The sequence below is a fragment of the Staurois parvus genome, unplaced genomic scaffold (assembly GCF_062004578.1).
Source record: "Staurois parvus isolate SC_StPar_1 unplaced genomic scaffold, SC_StPar_1.0 ptg000410l, whole genome shotgun sequence".
Taxonomy (NCBI): Eukaryota; Metazoa; Chordata; class Amphibia; order Anura; family Ranidae; genus Staurois; species Staurois parvus.
Window position 1 is genome coordinate 1687973 of NW_028318206.1, and position 24240 is coordinate 1712212.

Here is a 24240-nt window from a genome sequence, read left to right on the forward strand (position 1 = left end):
TAGATGTCCCACCAAAAACAACAGACCCCCTGTACAAATATAGCCCCCAGCAGCAACAATAGACCCCCCTGGAAAATGTTCCCCAGAAGCAACAATAGACCTCCCTGGAAAAAATGTTCCCCAGAAGCAGCAATAGACCTCCCTGCAAAAATAGATCTCCTCCATCCACAATAGATCCCCCAGCACACCCCAGCAGCCCTTGCAATTATATGCATTCAGTGCTGAAGGTGCCGTAACTGCGTTCTCCCACATTCCCACTGAAAAACAGCCCCGAGAAGGATACGGTGAGTGATGGGGCGCAGTATGTGAACCGTTTCTGCCATAGTGCCCAGAGTCCCCAGCTCAGTGGGTGATGCATTGCTGTCATTGAGACCGTTCCTCTGCTGTCCATCTGGAACCCGAGGGCTTCGCCAAAACCGACTGCGGCCAGAGGGAGCTGAAAATTAGGAAAAAGAAAAGAAAAAAAACCCCACATGACTCAAAAATGCTATCAGACAACTGGAACTAAAACTGGTCACCAAGTTAAAGGTTAAGTATAGTAATTATTACAAAGTTACAAGTGGATCGAAGTAAAGATAGCCATAGACAGATCAAAATTCGGCCAGTTCAGCAATCAGTCTGTCGGGTTTTTTTTTTATCATATGATTACTGCTGCTGACTATAGCTGCCAGCAGTAAATCAATCTATCTATCTATCTAATTATATATATATATATATATATTTTTTTTTTATTGTATTCAGACAGCAGGGAAACCTCCCACTGTCAGAACACAATAGCCCAGCGGGAGGGATTCCCTCATCAACATTGCATGAGTTGATGGGGGAATCGAGTGATATTCTTTCAATCCGTGGTTGATGGAAAGAATGTTGCTTAATGTATGGTATACATAATGAGAAAATGACAAAGAATGCTTTAGGAGCGATCATCCTATAATCTTGAGCGTCGCACAGCTTTCAAGAGCCAATCATGACACTTCATGCGAAAATATCCGAAGGCACAAGCATGAACATTTTTCTTGTAAGATAACAGAACGATTTTTGTGTCATTAGTATAGTACTGGGGTAGGCAACCTGCGGCTCTCTAGCTGTTGTGGAATTACATTTCCCATGAGGCATTGCAATATTACAAAACTGACAGTTACAGCTATGACTTGCAGAGGCATGACGGAACTTGTAGTCCTGCAACAGCTGGTGAGCCGCAGGTTGCCTACCCCTGGTATAGTATGTGTGACCAAGACCGCACATGCTCAGAAACGAAAGAATGCATTACATTATAATACAATACATTGCTTCCACAGTAGTATTCTGTCTTACAGGAATTGGTGTAACTTTAGTAACCTCTTCTTTTTTGATATGATAGTAGCATGCAAAGAAAAAAAAAAAATGGGACTATCATTCCTCCGATATTCTCATTGTGTGTACTAGGCTTAAAATGTGTATGTGCCATACTTGTGGAACGGGATCCCCTTGAAAGCTGGAAATCGCTGTAGCAGGCACAGCTATTATGGCGATCTCCACTCGATTCCGGGTTCTCATGTCAAGCGGCTGCCCTACTGCTTACTGAACACAGGAGGTTGCTTGCGCTGAATGGTCGATATTTAGAGCACAAATTAGCATTTTCTCAAGGAATACAAAATGCTCTCTGATTGGACAAGGTGGAGATTGTGTTGTCACCACTGCAACAGCAGCAGCGATTACAAAGAGTTCTGTGGCCAAGCCCTCTATGGGTGGGGCAAAACACGTCAGAGGGCTAGCCGGAGCGGTGGCTGAGGCTGAGTCCATCCACTATACGGCGCCTTTGCCTGACTCCTGGGCAGGGGCGGACTGACCATTTGGAAACTTGGGCACTGCCCAAGGGCCCGGGGTCAGTAGGGGGCCCCATGAGATGCCCCTGGTACCTTTTTCATAGGCTTTTTTGAGTTTGGGCAAGGACACAGGGGCCCCATGATCCCCTATTGCCCGGGGGCCCCATGAGTTGTCAGTCCGCCCCTGCTCCTGGGGATGGGTTTTGAGTGGCGTTTGCCCCCGCACACATCACTAAGTCTCTGGAGTAACTTGGGACGCTGCTCCCTCCTTTTTTATCTGCTGGCAGGGTGACTATAATTTACAACCAGCCTCGAGTGGCGCCAGAAGCTTTTAAACGGTTCGCACAGCACCTGGATCACATTTGAATCACACAGGAATACACAGCGTGTTCCTATGTGATTTATGGTGTGAACTAGCCCTAAGGCTCGGTTCACACTATGCGGGCTGATTGTGGGTGCGGGAATCACATCTGTTCCCACACCCGCAACCACATTGCGCTTCCCTTCTATTATTCTGAATGGCGAGCCATGCATCTCAGCCTGCAGCGCAATTGGGGGTGTGGAAACGGCAGGGAAACCACAGTTAAAAAAAAAAGACCATGCCGCTTCCCTGCGGCTGCGATATTAAAAAGGTGCATGCATGTGGAAACACGGGCACAGCAGCCTATTCAAATGAATGGGCTACTGCGCCCGAGTAAACTTGGGCCGCATGGCCTGCAAAAGTGTGAACTGAGGGTTAGGCTGCAAAATCTTGCTCACCAGTGACAGGGCACCAAAGTACCTGCCCTGCTGCTGCTTACTGAACACAGGAGGTCTCTAGCTTGGCAAGGGCGCGATTCAAAGCACACTTAACATTTTCTCAATGAATGCAAAGTGTTCTCTGATTGGACAGGTCGGAGATTGTGAGCAACAGGATCACTAGAGGTTGGTCACATGCCCCTATAGCACTGCTCCCTAGATAGCCAAAAAGCTGCAAATTCTCACTCGCCAGTGAGAGGACAGCAAAGAAGTGACACCTCAAAGGAGTGATATTGTAGGAGTAAGTGAAGCAAAGACCATAAACTAGGGGTCAGAACAGACTTGGCGCATTGATCAGCCATGATTAAAAGGTGCCCCCCACTGAAGTCCCATCAAAATTGGGGGGGACATACAGGAGCAGTGAAGTTCCTTTTCAAACTTACTATCATTCAGAGACCGCACACAACGTCTTGAACGCTTCCCTACAAAGCAAGTGTCCTGTTTGCCATTGTCTTCTTCTCCTGAAAAAGATACGGTGGGATCTTAGTTATTTAATTTAAGGAAAAACCCTCCACTTACACAGTCCCAGCTATGCTGAACCCAAAACCAAAATGCAGATATGGGATCCCAAAAGGAAAAGCAGTTATGCAGTAAGGTAGGAACAATGATCAGAGATAAATAACTAGGGAGCTTGAAATTTTAGAATCACTAATCCTGGAACAAGTATGCAGCCAGTGAAGGCAGAACTCCTAATCTGCTTACTTGTAACAGGGCACTCATTCAGAATGCACTGAAAGGTGTGTATCAGTGTGCCTGCCAGATATACTTTCACTACTAAAAATACTAGTTAAAAGTTCACCTTTTCAGAAAAAAAAATTAAAAAGGTGCACCAACACTATACAGTCTCCCCACCCCCTGCTCCCCGCTGTGATTTACATCCATGGGTGACGAGTAGTGCCCACACAGCCGGTGCAGCAGCCTGGGGATTTGAAATCCCTGCTCTTCTCTGTGCAGCTCTTATGGGATGGATCAGAGCAATTCAGATTGGTCAGCGCCAGCACGGAGCGTTCCTCTGATCCGTTCCAGAAGTTCTGCAGAAAGAAGAGGGAGGAGAGCTGCAGCTCATCACCTACAGTGATAAGTACAGTGGGGAACGCGGGGAGGGCTGGCATTCTTGGCTTGATGCTTTCTGAACACGGGAGGTCGGCTGTTGGGCACTGGTGCAATTTAGAGAATGCTTTGCAGTTCCTGGATGTATGCAAAGAATTCTCTGACTGGAGAGGTGGGGCAGTGACATCAAACTCTCTACCTTGTTCATTCAGAATATACAAAGTATCCTCTGAATGGCATGCATGCTGAGCAGTCAACCTTCCGTGTTCACAATGCGTCAGGGCAGCCGCTTAGCGTGGGACCTGGAAAGAAGGGGAGATCACTGGAGTAGCGGTGTCTGCTTCAGTATCCAACGGCACTGCCTGCATGGGGTTTGCATGTTCTCCCTGTGCCCGCATGGGTTTCCTCCGGGTACTCTGGCTTCCTCCCACACTCCACATATATCCTGGTGGGTTCGTTGGATCCTGTCTAAATTGGCCCTAGTATGTGTATGTATGTGAGTTAGGGACCTTAGATTGTACACCCCTTGAGGGTTAGGGGCTGATGTGAATGTACAATATATATGTAAAGTGCTGCGTAAATTGACAGCGCTATATACATACCTGTAATAAATAAAATATTAAATATATACAGTGCGGTGAAAAAGTATTTGCCCCCTTCCTGAATTTTTTTTTTTTTTTTGCATATTTCTCACACAAATGATTCAGATCAAACAAATTTTAATATTACATAAAATATAACCCAAGTAAATACTAAGGGAAAAAATCTGTCCAAACCTGCCTGGCCCTATGTAAATAAGTAACTGCCCCCTAAACAGAATAAGTGGTTGTGCCACCCTTGGCAGCAACAACTGCAATCAAACGTTTGCGATAACTGGCAATGAATCTTTCACATCGCTGTGAAGGAATTTTGGCCCCTTCTTTACAGAATTGTTTTAATTCAGCCACATTGGAGGGTTTTCCAGCATGAATGGGTTGTTTAAAGTCATCCCACAGCATCTTAATCAGATTTAAGTCTGGACTTTGATTAGGCCACTCCAAAACCTTCATTTTGTTTTATTTTTTTTTCTTTTGAGCCATTCAGAGGTGGACTTGCTGGTGTGTTTTGGACCACTGTCCTGCTGCATAACCCAAGTGCTTTTGATTTTGATCTTGAGGTAACAAACTGATGGCCGAATATTCTCCTTCAGGATTTTCTGGTAGAACGCAGAATTCATGGTTCCATCAATTATGGCAAGTCATCCAGGTCCTGAAGCTGCAAAGCAGCCTCAGACCAACATACTACCAGAACCATGTTTGATTTTTGGGATGATCTTTTTATGAAATGCTGTGTTAGTTTATGGTAGATGTAACGGGGGACACACCTTCCAAAAAGTTCAACTTTTGTCTCATCAGTCCACAGAATATTTGCCCCAAAGTCTTGGGGACAATAAAGATGTTTTTTGGCAAATGCGAGATTAGCCTTTGTGTTCTTTTTGGTGACCAGTGGCTTTAACCTTGGAACTCTCCCATAGATGCCATCTTTGCCCAGTCTCTTTCTTATAGTTGAATCATGAACACTGACCTTTACTGAGACAAGTGAGGCCTGCAGTTCTTTAGATGCTGTTCTTGGTTCTTGTATCATTTCCTGGATGGGTCATTGTTCTACTCTTGGAGTAATTTTGCTAGGTTGGACACTCCTGGAAATGTCCACAATGTTCCAAGTTTTCTCCATTTGTGGATAATGGCTCTCCGCGTGGTTTTCTGGAGTCCCGTAGCCTAAGAAATGGCTTTGTAACCCTTTCCAGACTGATGCATGTAAATTATTTTGTTTATCAACTGTTCTTAAATTTCTTTAGATTGCACTATTATGTGTTGCTTTTTGAGATCTTTTAAAGTGCTTCACTTTGTCAGGCAGCTTCTGTTTAAGTGACTTCTTGATTCAACAGGTCTGGTAGTAATCAGGCCTGGGTGAGGCAAGTGAAATTTAACTCAGCTTCCCAAAAATTTGGTTGATAACAGTTCATTCAAAATCAGGAAGAGGGCAAATACTTTCTCAAAGCACTGTGTGTATATACATACATACATACACACACACACACACACACACACACACACATATATATACATACACACACACACACACACACACACACACACACACACACACACACACACATATATATACATACACACACACACACATACACACATATATACATACATACATACATACATACAGTATATATATATATATACACACACATATACATATATATATATACATACATACATATATATATATACTGTATATATATATATATATATATATATATATATATATATATATATATATATATATATATATATATATACACACATACATACATATATATACATACACATACACATACACACACACAGTGTGTTTGTGTGTATATATTATATATATTTATTTACATTGGGCCACACCAAAATAAAATAAATATAAATTATCCATGTCTGGAATTCATCTTTAACATGCGATTAATTAATATTCTTATAAAAGAAGTTAAGAAATGTGGATGTGTGGTTTGGTATTATTTCAAAAAGAACTGTGCTTTAGCGAAATCATGCTATTGCATTAGAAATATGCTCCTGCTGACCAAAATTCAATAGCAGAGAACAAGCTTGTTGCACCTTGTTGTCGGATATTTCTCTAGACATGAATTTGTGAGGTGTACTGATGAACTGCAGGACGTGGCTATAAAACGCAGAGCTGATCTCAGCTGGAAAGGGGTTTGGATATAGGCACACTATTATTTTTGGAAAATGGTCATTAATGGCAGCCTTCATAGCTATCTCAGGCCAGGGTTCCTTTAATCTCACTTTTAGTCTTTATATATGCGAGATTAGAAGATGGGCGTACATTACATAATGGTTATCAAAAGCTCTAGAGTTCTCTGGGACTTAGTATTGTATAGGGACCAAACCTGTGTGATTCAGGACTCCTTCTCGGTCCAGAGGAGTAATAGGAGGACAATTCTGTATGCCAGATTTATACCAGAAGAGAAGCACTAAACGTAGACAGGCCCTGATGGAAGAGAAAGAGAAGTCAGAGTGACAAAATGAGTCAAAAGAAGACCATTCTAACCATAAATCTAATGAACACAACTCACATGCATCAAACCATAAAGTCGACATAAACCCTAATTGAATGACATTTAGTTTGCTAAATACATGATTAGCATGTTATTAAAATACAATTGTGCTTTTCCCTTTTTACATCTCATTTATGCCAATCTCTCGCAGGCCCTTTGCAGCCTCTTCCTGTCTACATGCAATCCAATGATGGCTGTATGTCTTGAACAAGCGCAATCAATCAATTTCCCTGTCTACACTATACAGCATGGATGGAGGAATCTCCCGTTAGATATTGTAGATTGAGGGTTAAAGCCAGAAGAAGCTGCCTATGGTCTCTGCTTTTGATGTACAGGGGGACTCTGATATGAACCCTAAAAGTGAGAGTTGGGGGGGGGGTGTTCTGATGTAAGGGTGGACTGGACTCTGATGTAGGGGTGGACTGTGATAGGGACCCAATGTGGGAGGGGCCTCTGATGTAAAGGTGGATTGATGGAGACCCAGATGTAAGAGGAGACTAATGGGGACCCTGATGTAAAGGAGGACTCTGATCAGGACCTGAATGGGGATTCTGATGTCGGGAGGGCTCTGATTGGAATTTTTTCACTCTGCAAAAATGGAGACCCCTGAACTAGAGAAACAACATGAGTTGGAGGCAGCTTGTGGGCGGGTGCAGCGTGGTGCGGTGGCAGTGATTCTACAGATTGGATGTTATATCGATTGTTATAAACAGAACTTGCACTGAATGAAAGGCTCAACTGTAAAAACAGCCCAGTGGGAAGACGCCTGGCTGGGGACACTCACAGTTCTTAACATAAAGGTGGAATGGAGTAGGTCTCAGATGTTCCGATAGAGTCTGTCTCTGAGGGTGGAATGCGGCGTGGCTGGTCTGTGCCCAAACGGGAGGATTCCTGGAAGATGAGCGAGTCCCTATCCTGTCCCTACTAGTCTGGAACCTTTCCCTACCACTGTTCACTTGCCCAGACAGACAGGTGACCTGTTGCTTCATTATCCCCTTGCAAAATGCACGCCAAGCCAGGGAGTCAGAGTCATAAAAAGACACTGCCTGACCCAAGATGGCAGCCAGAGTCACATGGGGCAGCAACATCCAATGGATAGCTTCCCCAGTGAACCAAGAAACCATAGAGGAGTATGTTCCTCCTGACTTCCTCATCCTTTGCAATGCCGCTGTGAATGTGCGCCACCTACAGTGGAGAAAATAGACTGCACCTGCCTACAAGCACACCATCCTTACTTGAGCAGCTGTATAAGTAAAATGGCAACCCATCTCGTCCGATCGCCCCACACTCTTGCTGATCCAATTTCAAGGAAGACCTCTAGACTTTCCAAGATGCCGAGCCAGTTGAGAAGACGCTGCCGGGGCTCATCCTGTAAATGAGGGCAGAACAGGGAGAAAAATTAGTCACACCCACTTAATAGCATACATAGAAGAACAATTGGAGCTTACAATCTAATACGCGGGTGTCAAACTGGTGGCCCTCCAGCTGTTGCCAAACTACAAGTCCCATGAGGCATTGCAAGATTAGCAGTTACAAGCAAAGGCAGAGGCATGATGGGACTTGCAGTTTCGCAACAGCTGGAGGGCCACCAGTTTGACACCCCTGATCTAATATCTCTGCCATGGTTACACACACACGCACGCACACGCACGCACGCACACACACAGTGAATATTAGTGATCAATCATCATTCCTGTACTGCATTTCATTTTTTTTATCATTCCCAACAATGAATATGCTATTCTTATTTTGAAAAAAAAGCTTTATAAAAATGTACTCTTGGAGTATGAGCTTTTTTGATATTTATATATGTGCCGATTCTTCTTAATGTGAACTGATCCAATATAGAATTGCACAATCTGTCCTTTTTACTCATGTAGCTGTTCTCTGTGGCCGTTTTTAGAGCCATGAAGCAGCAGGGGTTTGCCACCTGAAATGAGTTGTGAACTACATTTGTCATTCACACTTGGTTCACACTGATGCGGTGCGGAATTCGCCGCATTCTCAGTAGCAAATTCCACACTGCATCACAATTGTACCCCGTTCATACGAACCGCTGCGAGGGTGTATGTTAACACCACCCGGACATCGGACCGCAAAACGCGGTGCGATGTGCAGAATTGGATTGTATTGGTGTGAATATCTATGCGATCCGATTCTAGTGTGGACCAAAAAAAAGGGTCCTGCATCTTTTTGGTGTGGGTACGGTGCGAATAGAGCCATACAAAATCTAAGGCTCTAATCGCACCGCATACAAAGCGCATATGATTTGTACAGGAATGCGGTGCGGTTCCTGTGCGAATCACATGGGATTTACAGCACCGCTGTAGTGTGAACCCAGGCTAAGAGATTTTTAGACTTTGGATGTTTGTTTGGCACTGTAATCAGACTGTATATACTCCTGAGATCCAGGCAGATCTGTCATACTGCACGGCTAAGCAAGCGTCAGCACTGTTTGCAGATTCAGCTGTACGGATTCCTGTGTCGTCTGTCCATTTATAGCATGAATCAGTGTCATCACCTCTATGCAGAAAAGTGGTGACCCAAGAAGCTGTAAATCTAAGCCAGGAAATATGTAGATGAAATTTCCAGGTCATGTCCTGTGGCAAAAAGGTGAAGCACAGAAACGGCCAAACAGAATTAGAACTTTTTGACAGATAGAATGCTTCACATAAACTGATAAGCAATAACAATGTGACCACCCACAATAACAATGTGACCACCCACAATAACATTGTGACCACCCACAATAACATTGTGACCACCCACAATAACATTGTGACCACCCACAATAACAATATGACCACCCACAATAACATTGTGACCACCCACAATAACAATAGGACCACCCACAATAACATTGTGACCACCCACAATAACAATAGGACCACCCACAATAACAATGTGACCACCCACAATAACATTGTGACCACCCACAATAACATTGTGACCACCCACAATAACATTGTGACCACCCACAATAACAATATGACCACCCACAATAACATTGTGACCACCCACAATAACATTGTGACCACCCACAATAACATTGTGACCACCCACAATAACATTGTGACCACCCACAATCAGTGTACATACATTTCAAATGAGTGATTAGCTACTTGTCCAGAGTTCCATGTAACATACAAGTATGCTATTGGATTGGAACCTGAGCAGTGGGGAAATCCTGAACATGCAAATTCCATACAGATGGTAACCCTGGTGGAATGTGACCCAGGAACTCAGCACTGACTCCAAGCCCACGACACATGCAGCACTCCAGTGATGGTGGCTCTACTCTAACACACAGATTTATTTATTTATTTCAGGTACTTATATAGCGCCATCACTTTAAGCAGCACTTTACATATATATTGTACATTCACATCAGTCCCTAACCCTCAAGGGGCGTACAATCTAAGGTCCCTAACTCACATTCACACATACTAGTGCCAGTCTATAAAGAAGCCAATTAATCAACCAGCATGTCTTTGGAGTGTGGGGGGGAAACCAGAGTACCCGGAGGAAACCCACGCAGGCACAGGGAGAACATGTAAACTCCAGGCAGGTGGTGCCGTGGTTGGGATTTGAACCGACGACCTTAGTACTGCCAGTCGGAAGTGCTAACCAATTACCCACTGTGCTGCCTGCATCTACTCTAAGGCTAGGTTCAAACCTATGCAGGTAGTGTTTAAGGCGTTTCTGCAGTGAGTTTTGCGTTTTTGCACTTGCAGGTTTTAGTTTTTTTCATTAAAAAGTTTTTTGTTGCTAGGCAGATTTTAAATGCAAAACGCATCAAAAACGCAATACATGCTTTTCTGCAGCATTCCCATTAAAGTCTATAGAACCAAAAACGCAATGTTTTGCGTTCACAAAAGGTCCCTGGCCCTTTCCAAAAAAAACACACGCGGAGATGTGAACCTGGCCTATAGGAAATCATATTAAATGGACTGTACTGTGTTTCTGCAAAACACGGCAGAAAACGCTTAGGTGTGAACCTGGGGTAAACCACCCCCTCCAGCCACCCAAGACTTAATATTTGAGTACTAACATGTGGGGTGTTGTGAGCTACTATGGTGTATACACAGTGTGAACAAATATTTAAATACTGTGGGGAGGGGCTCTGACATCACCACGCTTAAAGGCAACACACAGCAAGTATACTGAAGTTTGGAAAACATATTGAGGATCCTATTTTTTATATGCTGAAGCGATGTTAACCTGTTATTTATGAGAGTGCACTACTTTGTTTAATACATCTTTTAAAAAAGAAGATAAGGCACTCTATATATTTTTACATTACATGGCACTTGTATCTATGGAGAAAAAATCCTAAGGAAGCGAGGAGACCCCCTAGTGGGAAAAGGGATAACTCCAGCCATCCATCCATTCACCTCCAGGAAAAGTTCCATTGGAAGCGAGGAGACCCCCCCTATTGGGAAAAAGGGATAACTCCGTCCATTCATCCATCCCCAGGGAATAGGGATAATCTCATCCATTCACCTCCAGGAAAAGTTCCATTGGAAGCGAGGAGACCCCCTACTGGGAAAAAGGGATAACTCCGTCCATCCATCCATCCCCAGGGAATAGGGATAATCTCATCCATTTACCCCCAAGTCCAATTAAAGGGACACAAGCCTTTTATGACCTCACTTAACGGTTTGGTCATATATGCCAGGTGAGAGCACAGCCGGTGAAGGTGTGCACATTTTGTATGATTGGTGGACTGCACGATATATACTTCATATCACACCATTAGAAGAAATATCCAAATCACGGATTAATTAAGGACATGTATGCAGCAGCATTATTATTATTATTATACAGGATTTATATAGCGCCAACAGTTTGCTCAGCGCTTTACAATATAACGGGAGACAATACAGCAACAATACAGTTCAATACAAGAGGGTCAGGAGGGCCCTGATCCTGGGAGCTTACAATCTAGGTGGGAGGGGCTAGTGGTACAAAAAGGTAGTAACTGTGGGGGATGGACTGGTTGGAAGAGTAGAAGATTCCATTATTAGTTGAGGGCAGGATAGGCTTCCCTAAAGAGATAGGTTTTCAGAGATCGCCTAAAACTGAGCAGAGTAGGCGATAGTCTGATAAATTGGGGTAGAGAGTTCCAGTGGATGGGGGAAGCTCTGGAGAAGTCCTAGAGATGAGCATGGGAGGAGGAGACAAGGGAGCTAGAGAGCAGGAGGTCTTGCGAGGAGCGGAGAGTACGGTTTGGGTGATATTTAGAGACAAGATCGGTGATGTAATTTGGGGCAGAGTTATAAATGGCTTTATACGTTCGCATGATTGTATCGTCACTTTAATTTGATGTTGGACTATTATTTATTTTATTCACATATTTGATATTTTATATTCCAATTGTTAGTGGAGTGGGACACTATTTTCTTTGATCACATTAATATTTGGTACTGTCTGCCTTGTGGTGCCAGTAGACATTACAATCACCTCCCAATCTGGTTGGATGAATATGCTGCACAAGGGGAAGTTTGCTTTTTTTCTCTAGATAAATGATTGGCTCTCATTGACAGAGATTCGCCAACATCCTAGAAATCCTTTGCCGGACATAATAAGCACTTATGAAACTCGAAAGCTTCCATTACTGCTACCACAGCAAAGTATTGCTCCTATGCGTCATACTGACTGCTATTATTGGTAGAAGTATCCTGGCAACAAGCAACAGTGAGCTATTTATGTCATCCAGCAAATGCTGCAATGGTGCTAAAATACAAAATGTTGAATTTCTCTTAGCCTGGGTTCACATGGATGCAGTCTGGAATTCGCAGCATTTTCTGTGTAAATTCCGCACCGCATCAGAATTGCACCCCATTCATGCGAACCGCTGCAGGTGTGTATGTTATGTTAACAATACCCTGGAATCAGTCCACAAAACGCGATGCGATGTGCAGAATCGGATCGTATAGGTGTGAATACCCATGCGATCCGTTTCTAGTGCGGACCCAAAAAAAGGGTACTGCACCTTTTTAATGTGGATGTGGTGAGTTTTGAGCCATACAAAATGTATTCCTCAAATCGCACCGCACACAATTCGCACAGGAATGCAGTGAGGTTCCTGTGCGAATCACATGCAATGTACCGCACCGCATGAGTGTGAACCAAGCCAGAATGTGAGATTTCCTTTATTCCTCTACAGCCAGAGTGCTAAAAGCACCACTAAGAGTTACAGGGAGTGTAAAACGGATCTCTTCCGGAGGAGGGGCTTTCTCAGCTAACCACACCCCCTTGTCTGAATGCCTGAGTTAAGGGCAGATGGATTCCAGGAAGTAAATGCTACATGACTCATCTGCCCTTATTCAAGATGGTGACGGCCAAAACTGCTAGAGAAGTGCTTGTCAACATGCTTTCTCAACAAAATAAAGCATGGAGACATGGATAGGTGGGAAAGTTTGCTTTGAATACTAAATATGAATTAAATAGCGTTTTCAGTTTGTGGTGCCCATATACAGAGTTGTTCCACTTTAAACTATTAGTGCAACAGAAATAAAAAGGCAGCACGGTGGCTAAATGGTTGGCACTTCCACCTGGCAGTGCTAGGGTCGCTGGTTCGAATCCCAACCCCGACATCACCTGCCTGGAGTTTGCATGTTCTCCCTGTGACTGCGTGGGTTTCCTCCGGGTGCTCCAGTTTCCTCCCACACTCCCAAAGACATGCTGGTAGGTTAATTGTCTCCTGTCTAAATTGTCCCTAGTATGTGTATGTATGAATGTGAGTTAAGGACCTTAGATTGTACACCCCTTGAGGGTTAGGGACTGATGTGAATGTACAATATATATGTAAAGCGCGGAGTACATTGATGGCGCTATATAAGTACCTGAAATAAACAATAATAATTAAAAAAAATTAAAAATCTAGTACTTACAGTAGAGGGAGGTTTCAGCAACTCTTTCCTCAGAATCCCGTCATTCAGTAAGGCCAGAAGATTGGAAGCTGAATAAACTAACAAAGAAAAACAAGTTTTTAAGAACACGAGAAGAAACAGCCAATGAGGTTAAAGTGATTCTAAAAGCTTTTTTTTTTTTTTTCAAATAATAAACATGTCATACTTGTTCTGTACAATAGTTTGCACAGAGCAGTCCCAATCCTCCTCTTCTCAGTTCCAGCACCGGCACTACTGGCCCTTCCCCCTGGCGAGTGCCCCCAAAGCAAGCCACTTGCTATGGAGGGGCACTTGTGGAGGCTCGCTCCTGAGCCACCCTGTCTGCGTCTCCTGTATCGCGTCTGCAGTCTCTGCCCATCTCCTGTATCACGTCTGCAGTCTCTGCCCATCTCCTGTATCATGTCTGCAGTCTCTGACCATCCTTTATTGGTAACATGCATATCTGCAGCCTCTGCCCAGCTCCTGTATCACGTCTGCAGCCTCTGCCCAGCTCCTGTATCATGTCTGCAGCCTCTGCCCAGCTCCTGTATCACGTCTGCAGCCTCTGCCCAGCTCTTCTATCACGTCTGCAGCCTCTGCCCAGCTCCTGTATCACGTCTGCAGCCTCTGCCCAGCTCCTGTATCACGTCTGCAGTCTCTGTCCATCTCCTGTATCACGTCTGCAGTCTCTGTCCAGCTCCTGTATCACGTCTGCAGTCTCTGCCCATCTCCTGTATCACTTCTGCAGTCTCTGCCCATCTCCTGTATCACTTCTGCAGTCTCTGCCCATCTCCTGTATCACTTCTGCAGTCTCTGCCCATCTCCTGTATCACTTCTGCAGTCTCTGCCCATCTCCTGTATCACTTCTGCAGTCTCTGCCCATCTCCTGTATCACTTCTGCAGTCTCTGCCCATCTCCTGTATCACTTCTGCAGTCTCTGCCCATCTCCTGTATCACTTCTGCAGTCTCTGCCCATCTCCTGTATCGCGTCTGCAGTCTCTGACCATCTCCTGTATCATGTCTGCAGTCTCTGAACATCCTTTGTTGCAACAAGGTATGGTCAAAGACTGCAGGCATGCACATCTGCAGTCTCTGCCCAGCTCCTGAATTGCATCTGCAGCCTCTGACCAGCTCCTGAATTGCATCTGCAGCCTCTGACCAGCTCCTGAATTGCATCTGCAGCCTCTGACCAGTTCCTGAATTGCATCTGCAGCCTCTGACCAGCTCCTGAATTGCATCTGCAGTCTCTGACCAGCTCCTGAATTGCATCTGCAGTCTCTGACCAGCTCCTGTATAACGTCTGCAGTCTCTGACCACCTCCTGTATCACGTCTGCAGTCTCTGACCTCCTCTTGTATCACGTCTACAGTCTCTGACCTCCTCTTGTATCACGTCTGCAGTCTCTGACCTCCTCTTGTATCACGTCTACAGTCTCTGACCTCCTCTTGTATCACGTCTGCAGTCTCTGACCACCTCCAGTATCACGTCTGCAGTCTCTGACCACCTCCAGTATCACGTCTGCAGTCTCTGACCACCTCCAGTATCACGTCTACAGTCTCTGACCTCCTCTTGTATCACGTCTACAGTCTCTGACCTCCTCTTGTATCACGTCTGCAGTCTCTACTTTCTGTAGTATTAATTCACTGCCTATTATGTGTGGCCCTGTGTGATGGGACCTGACTGGAGCCCTCCTATAGTAAGTTGACCACCACTGGTATACACCAAACACCAATAATAATGAAGGTCTTCTATCAGTAAATGTAATTTTCAGACTCTCATCGGTTAGTGTAATAATTACGGCTCCTTCACACCAATCCGAACACTACAACACATACATGCTGGTGCGTGCTGCGCAGTGACAATGAGATTAGAGTTGTTAGAATACATCACTTTTCACTTTTGTTTTCAATGTTACTGAAGTGTCACAAAATGATCCTTCATTCCACTTTCTGCACTGCAGCATGTTGTGACACTCTAATGATATGCGATGAGCTGCGCAGAAATGCAGACATACTACACTGTATGCAGCAAGCTGTGATATCACATTAGGGTGTGAACAGGACACATAGAAAACAATGGTTTACTAGGCGCCCTTACATAGAGCCGGCATTGATACTTTGCAGAACATAGATCAATAGACATGGAGTGTCCAAGCTCTGAATAAGAAGTTAAACTTAAAGTAGAACTAAAGGCAAAACGTTTTTCATTTTCATCTTGGATAGAGTAAGGGAGGGTTATACCCCCTGTCAGTTTTCTTTTTTTGCCAGTTGTGTCCCATTGGGGAGATTTCCCTTCAATTCCTGCCCCATTGGGGAGACTTCCCTTCACTCCCTGCCCCATTGGGGAGACCTCCCTTCACTCCCTGTCCCATTGGGGAGATTTCCCTTCACTCCCTGTCCCATTGGGGAGACCTCCCTTCACTCCCTGTCCCATTGGGGAGATTTCCCTTCACTCCCTGCCCCATTGGGGAGACCTCCCTTCACTCCCTGCCCCATTGGGGAGACTTCCCTTCACTCCCTGCCCCATTGGGGAGACCTCCCTTTACTCCCTGTCCCATTGGGGAGACCTCCCTTCACTCCCTGCCCCATTGGGGAGACCTCCCTTCACTCCCTGCCCCATTGGGGAGATTTCCCTTCACTTCCTGCCCCATTGGGGAGACCTCCCTTCACTTCCTGCCCCATTGGGGAGACCTCCCTTCACTCCCTGCCCCATTGGGGAGATTTCCCTTCACTTCCTGCCCCATTGGGGAGATTTCCCTTCACTTTCTGTCCCATTGGGGAGATTTCCCTTCACTTCCTGCCCCATTGGGGAGATTTTCCTTCACTTCCTGTCCCATTGCAAAAACAGGAAGTGAAAGGTATTCCCTCCAAAGTGAGAGAATACCTGGTTGTCACCAGAACTAGTGTCCCCTTTGGATGAATTCCCATCTATTCCTGTTCTAGTGACAACCCAAAATTTGGGATTTTCTTTTACTTTCACTTTCTGTGATATCGTTCACCAGGACAAACAGAGAGGGTGAATCTCCCTAATGGGGGGCACAGACAGCAATAAAAACTAACAGGGGTTCTAATCCCGATCAAATCTATCAAAAACTAAAAATAAACGTTTCACCTTTAGCCCAGGTTCACAGTGATGCGGTGCAGAATTTGCAGCGTTTTCTGTGCGAATTCCGCACCGCATCAGAATCGCACCCCGTTCATGTGAACCGCTGCAGGTGTGTATGTTAACAACACTCCGAAATCGGTCTGCAAAACGCGGTGCGATGAGCAGAATCAGATCACATAGGTGTGAATACCCATGCGATCCGATTCTAGTGCAGACCAAAAAAGGCGTCCTGCACGTTTTTGGTGCAGGTGCGCTGCGATTAGAGCCATACATAATGTATGTGTTCAATCACACCACATACAAATCACATGTGGTTTCTACAGGAATGTGGTGCGGTTCCCGTGTGAATCACATGCGATATACCACACCGCATATATGTGAACCCGGGTAAGTTACACATTGAATCTCCTCCATGCAGTGAACTATGATAACAAAACGCAAACATTGTGCTTACCCAGTTCAGACAGCTCATGGGAATCCGAGAAACGTCCTTATAAAGAGAGAAAGGGAAGAGTTAGTTTGGAGGGATGAGGTGTGACACGAATGGATGAACTAAAAGCTGCATCTGATTGGTTGTCACTGGCTGGTGCCCATCAAAGGCAATGAGCCTTAAAGTGTATCTAAAACAAAAACATAAAAAAAAACATAAAAGTAAAAATAACAGAACAGAAATATAAATATAAAAAAGGGGGAGATTTCGTATAACTGGAGCACTTAGAATCTGGTGCAGCTGTGCCCAGGGGCGGACTGACAACTCATGGGGCCCCCAGGCAATAGGGGATCATGGGGCCCCTGTGTCCTTGCCCAAACTCAAAAAAGCCTATGAAAAAGGTACCAGGGGCATCTCATGGGGCCCCCTACTGACCCCGGGCCCTTGGGCAGTGCCTGAGTTTCCAAATGGTCAGTCCACCCCTGGCTGTGCCTGTTAGCCAATCAGCTTCTTACTTCATCTTGTTCAATTAATCTTTGGCAATAAAACCTGGAAGCCGATTGGTCTCTATGCAGAGCTGCGCCAGATTTTGCACTCTCCAGTTTTAGTAAATAACCGCCAACGTATTGCAGCTTACCAGTCCTCACCCTAGGCTCACACCTATGCAGGTTGCGTTTGAGGCGTTTCTGCACTGCGTTTTTGCCACGTTTTGCTTTTTTTCCTTTTTCCCATTTTTCTTGTTGCTAGGCAGATTTTAAATGCAAAATGATGCAAAAATGCGCTTCATGCAGTGTTCCCATTGAAGTCTGTAGAACCAAAAACACAATGTTTTGCGTTAAAAAAGGTCCCTGAACCTTTCCAAAAATCGCGGAGATGTGAACGAGTCCCATTGGAAATCATGTTAAATGGACTGCTGTGCGTTTCTGCAAAACACTGCAGAAAACGCTCAGGTGTGAACCTGGGATAAGTCTAGGTTCACACCTATGCAGGTTGCGTTTGATGCATTTCTGCATTGTGTGTTGAGTTTTTGATGCATTTTTGATGCATTTCTCTCTTTTTTTTTAACTTGTTGCTAGGCAGATTTTAAATGCAAAATGCAGCAAAAATGCAGATTGCATTTGATGCGTTTCTGCATTGTGTTGCATTTATGTGTTTTATGGGTTTTTTTCTCTTGTTGCTTGGCACAAAACACAAAAAAATGTACCACGTTTCTGCAAAACTCTGCAGAAATGCTTAGCTGTGAACCTAGGGTAAGCGTTTTACGCAGCGTTTTGCAGAAACGCAGTACAGTCCATTTAACATGATTTTCTATGGGACACGTTCCCATCTCAGCATTTTCTCCCGGTGTTTTTTGGGAAGGGTCAAGGACTTTCTTTAACACAAAAAACAGCGTTTTTGCTTCTACAGACTACAATAAAAAATCTGCAGAAAAGCATGTAGTGCATTTCTGATGTGATTAACCATGTTTTTGATGCGTCTTATATCTGCCTAGCAACAAGAAAAATTAAAAAAACGCGTCAAACGCAAGTTCAAAAACGCAACACAGAAACGGATCAAACACAAACTGCATAGGTGTGAACCTAGCCTAAGATGTGGTGACTGCATTCGTTTTCTTTTTTGGAGCTTTTTTTCCCCCTTTATTTTCACCTGGCAATCCTACCTGCAAGGCCTAAAGCACATGGACAGTACGGCTCATGTGTGTTTAACCCCTTGATGCCGAGCGCATGCAAATACGCGGCCTCTTGATGTCTGGGCCTTGACGCTGAGCGGCCGCATATTTGCGTGCCATTAGAAAATACATATGTGCTGAGAGCACGCGCCCCGCTCGCTCCCAACACATATATCCGTGACTCCCGGAAAGGTACAGATCTCCCTTGCGATTGGGACCTTTTCCGATCATGTGACCGCCGTGACTGCGAATCACATGACCCTAAAGCCCCGCCTGCCTTCCGGCTTCTGAAACTCTTAAAGGGCCGGTGTGAAGTGGTTCATCTGACATTTTGTTGTGTCCAGGTGGCAGATGTACAGCATCCATCCCCGCTGCCCGTCTGGCCACACGTGTAACTTTTCAGCCGAGAATATTCGTTTGGTTTTCTAATCATTAGTGCGGTCAAACCGATGTTTGTTTTCGACAGCAGTGACGGAAAAATTGGAGGGGAAAGGAAGCGTCACGGGAGTCAATTCAAATGAATGGGCTCTCATGCACACGCAAAACCGCGGCCCACATGGCTGCATATATGTGAACCAGGGCTCAGGGCTTGTTCACACGTGTGGTGTTGCTATGCTGATCCTCTGAAAAGCGATCTGAGGCGGATTGCTATTCAGAGGCATTTGACAGGTGGTGAGGAGGCAATATGTCACCCCCCCCCCCCCCCCCCCCCACACTGCCTGCTTTAACCCCCCAAATACCGACCCTTCACACTGCAACTGTGTGCACAGCCGGCTCCTGCAGGGCGGGTGAGGAGCGCCCCCTATTACTGCAATGCGTGGCGTCTGGCAGCGGGATTGCCTGTGGAATGCAAAGTATGGTTTCATTTTTGCTGTCGTGGTGTAGAGACAGGCTCCTGGATGCGGGATTAGGGGGCCGCAAATCCGCGTCTTTCACCGTTTTCAGCTGTCCGTGTGAATGAGCCCATAGAAGTCCATTGACAGCAATGTAGGTAACTGGTATTACCAAACCTTGGTCAGTGAATGGTCAGCCCATCCGGTCCATTGGACAGTGACAAACATGGGTCAGCAACGCTCATCACCACCCAAAGAGCGCGCATGGGCCATCAACGCTCAGCTCCGCACAAAGAGCGCACATGGGCCAGCAATGCTCATTACCGCACAAAGAGCGCGCATGGGCCAGCAACGTTCAGCACCGCACAAAGAGCACGCATGGGCCAGCAACGCTCAGCACCACACAAAGAGCACGCATGGGCCAGCAATGTTCGTCATCGCACAAAGAGCGCGCATGGGCCAGCAACACTCGTAACTGCACAAAGAGCGCGCCTCTACGCACACATAGATCTAGATGGGCGCTAGAGGCGGGCAGCAGGATGGAGGGGGTAAGGTTCACTCTGCGGAGCAGATCGGTCACAGTGCAGCCTGTCCTGACCCCCCCATAAAGGAGCACTGTCATCATCCAGCCTCATACCTGCAATCAGGTAGGACAGCATGCGCACTGCCCCCTCCAGCTGGGTGGCCCCGGTGGGGTTCTGCAGGACGAACTCCTTGTACTTGCGGCTCAGATCCTCCAGCTTGTCCCAGTAGCGAGCTGCCATCCTGCTCCCCCTGCTTCACTTCTTCCTGGTGACACCAACTGCCCCGCCTCTGGCCATGCCCATCCATGGGTGGGGATTACAGCTTAACCCCCTGTCTCCCGGACATTCTCTGCTGTTGGAGGGCTGCTGACTAGACATGTGCAGAATGAAAACGTTTGTTGTTTGTCTCGTTTCGTTGTGTTTGATTCGTTACGTGCGTTTAATTCCGTTTTCCGATTTTGTTTTGTTTATTCGAATTCAAAATTTCAAACAGATTTGAAAATAATTCTAATTATTTATTTCAGGTACTTATATAGCGCTGTCAATTTACACAGCACTTTACATATAGATTGTACATTCACATCAGTCCCTAACCCTCAAGGGGTGTACAATCTAAGGTCCCTAACTTACATTCATACATACACATACTAGGGCCAATTTAGACAGAAGCCAATTAACCTACCAACATGTCTTTGGAGTGTGGGAGGAAACCCACGCAGGCACAGGGAGAACATGTAAGCTCCAGGCAGGTGGTACTGTGGTTGGGATTTGAACCAACGACCCTGGTGCTGCCAGACGGAAGTGCTAACCATCTAGCCACTGACTGTATGTATGTATGTATGTATGTATGTATGTATGTATGTATGTATGTATATGTATATATATATATGTGTATGTATATATATATATGTGTATATATGTATATGTGTGTGTGTGTATATATGTATATATATATATATATATATGTGTGTGTATATATATATATATATATATATATTTTTTTTTTAATGGCTTCAAAAACAATTCCAGCAGATCCACACCTATCCAGTTTGCGTTTGACCTGTTTCTGCATTGCGTTTTGCATTGCGTTTTTACACCTGCGTTTTTTACTTGTTTTTGATGCGTTTTGTTTGTTTTTTTCTTGTTGCTAAGCAGATTTAAAACACAGAACTTTTTCGGAAATTACTTTGTTTATTTGAATTCGACCGAATTCAAAATTTCGAACAGATTCGAAAATAATTCTAATTATGGATTCAAAAACAATTCCAAAAATTCAAAAAACCTGTCAGGGGCTATAACCCTCCTGTAATCTATACAAAAGTGAAGGGAAATCTCCCCAGTGGGGCAGGAAGTGAAGGGAAATCTCCCCAATGGGACAGGAGGGGCAGGGAAATCTCCCCAATGGGACAGGAAGTAAAGGGAAATCTTCCCAAAGGGACAGGAAGTGAAGGGAAATCTCCCCAATGGGACAGGAAGTAAAGGGAAATCTCCCCAATGGGACAGGAAGTAAAGGGAAATCTCCCCAATGGGACAGGAAGTGAAGGGAAATCTCCCCAATGGGACATACATGGCAAAAAAAAAAACTATCTGGGTTATAACCTTCCTGTAATCTATACAAAATAGATATGTGCAGGAAGAAAGCATTTGTTTCGATTCAATCTGTTAATTAACTCATTTTGTTTCATCAAATTGGTTAAATTAATTTTCGGAATTTGTTTAGTTTCGTTATTCATTTGCAAATTTGATCCGAATTTTCCAAATTCAACCGACTAGATTGGGAAAATTTTAATCAGCATTCGAATTAGATTTTTTTTTTTTTAATTTGAATGCGTGTGATTAATTTTTCACCCGAACTGCAATGTGTTTACATTCATATTCATTTCCAAATTTGAATGTTATTTTTGGGTGAATTTCGTTTATTTTGGAGGATTTGTGTACATTCATTATTATTGTCATTCAAAATTCCGATATATCTGAATAACGAAAAATTTGTCCGAATTTCGATTAGGAAGGAACACGAACCTCACATGCCTGGTTTTGCCCAGAGTTCACACTTGTATATTATAGTTCTGTCTCTTTGTTTTTTCTTCTGAAAATGCTAGTTACCTGGGTGCCTCTGGTGTTCATAAAGTTTTGATTCAGCCAAGCATGCAGCCAGTGACGTCAGACAAGGATTTCTGACTTTTCTCTGACTCTCATCTGTAGTTTCAGGTAGTGTCTCAGTAAACGCTGAAGCTGACGGGTCTGCATGAGAGCCAGGCAGCTAGCATTTTGCGGCATAGAAGTCACCTGACATATCCTTCACTGGACAGGTTTCCATGAATTACAAAGCATGTTAAGGAAACCTGTACATTGCTGGCCTGCTTCTGGAAATGCGTGTTGCCTGGCTGGTTTGCTGATCCTTTGGATTCACATATTTCTGGCTCGTGGAATCAGGACACATGCAGATCAGGGCTTATGACTTCACTTGCTACATGACCGTTCCGAGGAGTACCGTGACAACTAGTATGTTCATAAAGGAAGGTCAGCAAGGTCGGCCTCCATGACATGATAACCAGCCCAGCTACGCCCTCATCACGGCTACCTACTGTTCATCCATGCAATGTGCCGTAACCCATGGCAACCAATCAGAATCCAAAAACCTTCCATTATGAAATCATTTGTATCACTGGGTTGTTATGGTTACAATAAACAGACAGGACCCGTGTTTGCTGCACCAAGACCCCAGACTTCACAGCCTGGAGCTTCTGTTCCAGTAATGTCCCCTTTAAGAGGAGAGATAACCCACAGCAACCCCACGCCCCTTCCTCAGATTGACAGGCCAAAGTCCGGGGAACAATGAGAGCGAGGCGCGCATGCGTGTCACTTTCACTTCATCTGGTCTGGATTCAGGAAGGTGAAGCGAAAGCCGGGAACATCGATTGGGAATCAGCTGTATGGTAGAGACCGGGCACCGGGCTGGGAGAGGGAGAGAGAATCCAACACCGGAGCCGGTGGACCCAGAGAGAGCAGATGGGGAACAGTGTGTGAGCGGGGGAGAGACACAGAGGTAAGAGGACTGACACTGATACAGGGGGGAGGATGTCTGTGCTGGACATGGGAGGGGGTGCAGAGTATGAGGACATGGGGGGTACAGAGTATGAGTCATAAGTGGGTATATGGGGGGTACAGAGTATGAGTCATGGGGGGGGGTATATGGGGGGTACAGAGTATGAGGACATGGGGGGTACAGAGTATGAGTCATGGGGGGGTATATGGGGGGTACAGAGTATGAGGACATGGGGGGTACAGAGTATGAGTCATGGGGGGTGTATGGGGGGTACAGAGTATGAGGACATGGGGGGGGTATGGGGGGTACAGAGTATGAGGACATGGGGGGTATGGGGGGTACAGAGTATGAGGGTATGGGGGGTACAGAGTATGAGGACATGGGGGGGGGTATGGGGGGTACAGAGTATGAGGACATTGGGGGGGGGGGGGGGGTGTATGGGGACATAGTATGTGGGAGATATGGGGTGGAATGTTGAAGGCAATCAGGGACATGAGGCAGTTTATAACTACATTATATGATGAGGTTAAAGAAGCTCTATTTTTGTGGTACACTATATGATGGGGCAGTATGTTGGGGTACAGTATGTGATGGGACAGTATGTTGGGGTACACTATATGATGGGCAGTATGTTGGGGTACAATATGTGATGAGACAGTATGTTGGGGTACACTATGTGATGGGACAGTATGTTGGGGTACACTATGTGATGGGACAGTATGTTGGGGTACACTATGTGATGGGACAGTATGTTGGGGTACACTATGTGATGGGACAGTATGTTGGGGTACACTATGTGATGGGACAGTATGTTGGGGTACACTATGTGATGGGACAGTATGTTGGGGTACACTATGTGATGGGACAGTATACCGGGGTACACTATGTGATGGGACAGTATACCGGGATACACTATGTGATGGGACAGTATACCGGGATACACTATGTGATGGGACAGTATGTTGGG

General features: G+C 45.2%; 2 protein-coding genes across 3 annotated transcripts in view; one reads left to right on the forward strand and one right to left on the reverse strand.

The window, feature by feature from the left end:
• PEX16 (peroxisomal biogenesis factor 16) overlaps positions 1-20500 on the reverse strand; it is a 29920-nt gene extending 9420 nt beyond the window's left edge. The window contains exons 1-7 of one of the 2 annotated variants that reach the window (XM_089686769.1): positions 20338-20500; positions 17223-17258; positions 13668-13744; positions 8007-8140; positions 6604-6704; positions 2987-3064; positions 284-436 (exon numbers count right to left, since the gene is read on the reverse strand). In XM_089686769.1, coding sequence (XP_089542895.1) covers positions 284-436; positions 2987-3064; positions 6604-6704; positions 8007-8140; positions 13668-13744; positions 17223-17258; positions 20338-20464 — 706 coding nt within the window. In that variant the 5' untranslated portion in view covers positions 20465-20500. The remainder of the gene's footprint in view (positions 1-283; positions 437-2986; positions 3065-6603; positions 6705-8006; positions 8141-13667; positions 13745-17222; positions 17259-20337) is intronic. The other variant, XM_089686770.1, reaches the window with a different exon arrangement.
• A 2601-nt stretch (positions 20501-23101) lies between these two features.
• The window catches only part of LARGE2 (LARGE xylosyl- and glucuronyltransferase 2), a 94697-nt gene continuing 93558 nt past the window's right edge, over positions 23102-24240 (forward strand). The window contains exon 1 of the mRNA XM_089686771.1: positions 23102-23273. The gene's annotated coding sequence lies outside the window, so the exon portion shown is untranslated. The remainder of the gene's footprint in view (positions 23274-24240) is intronic.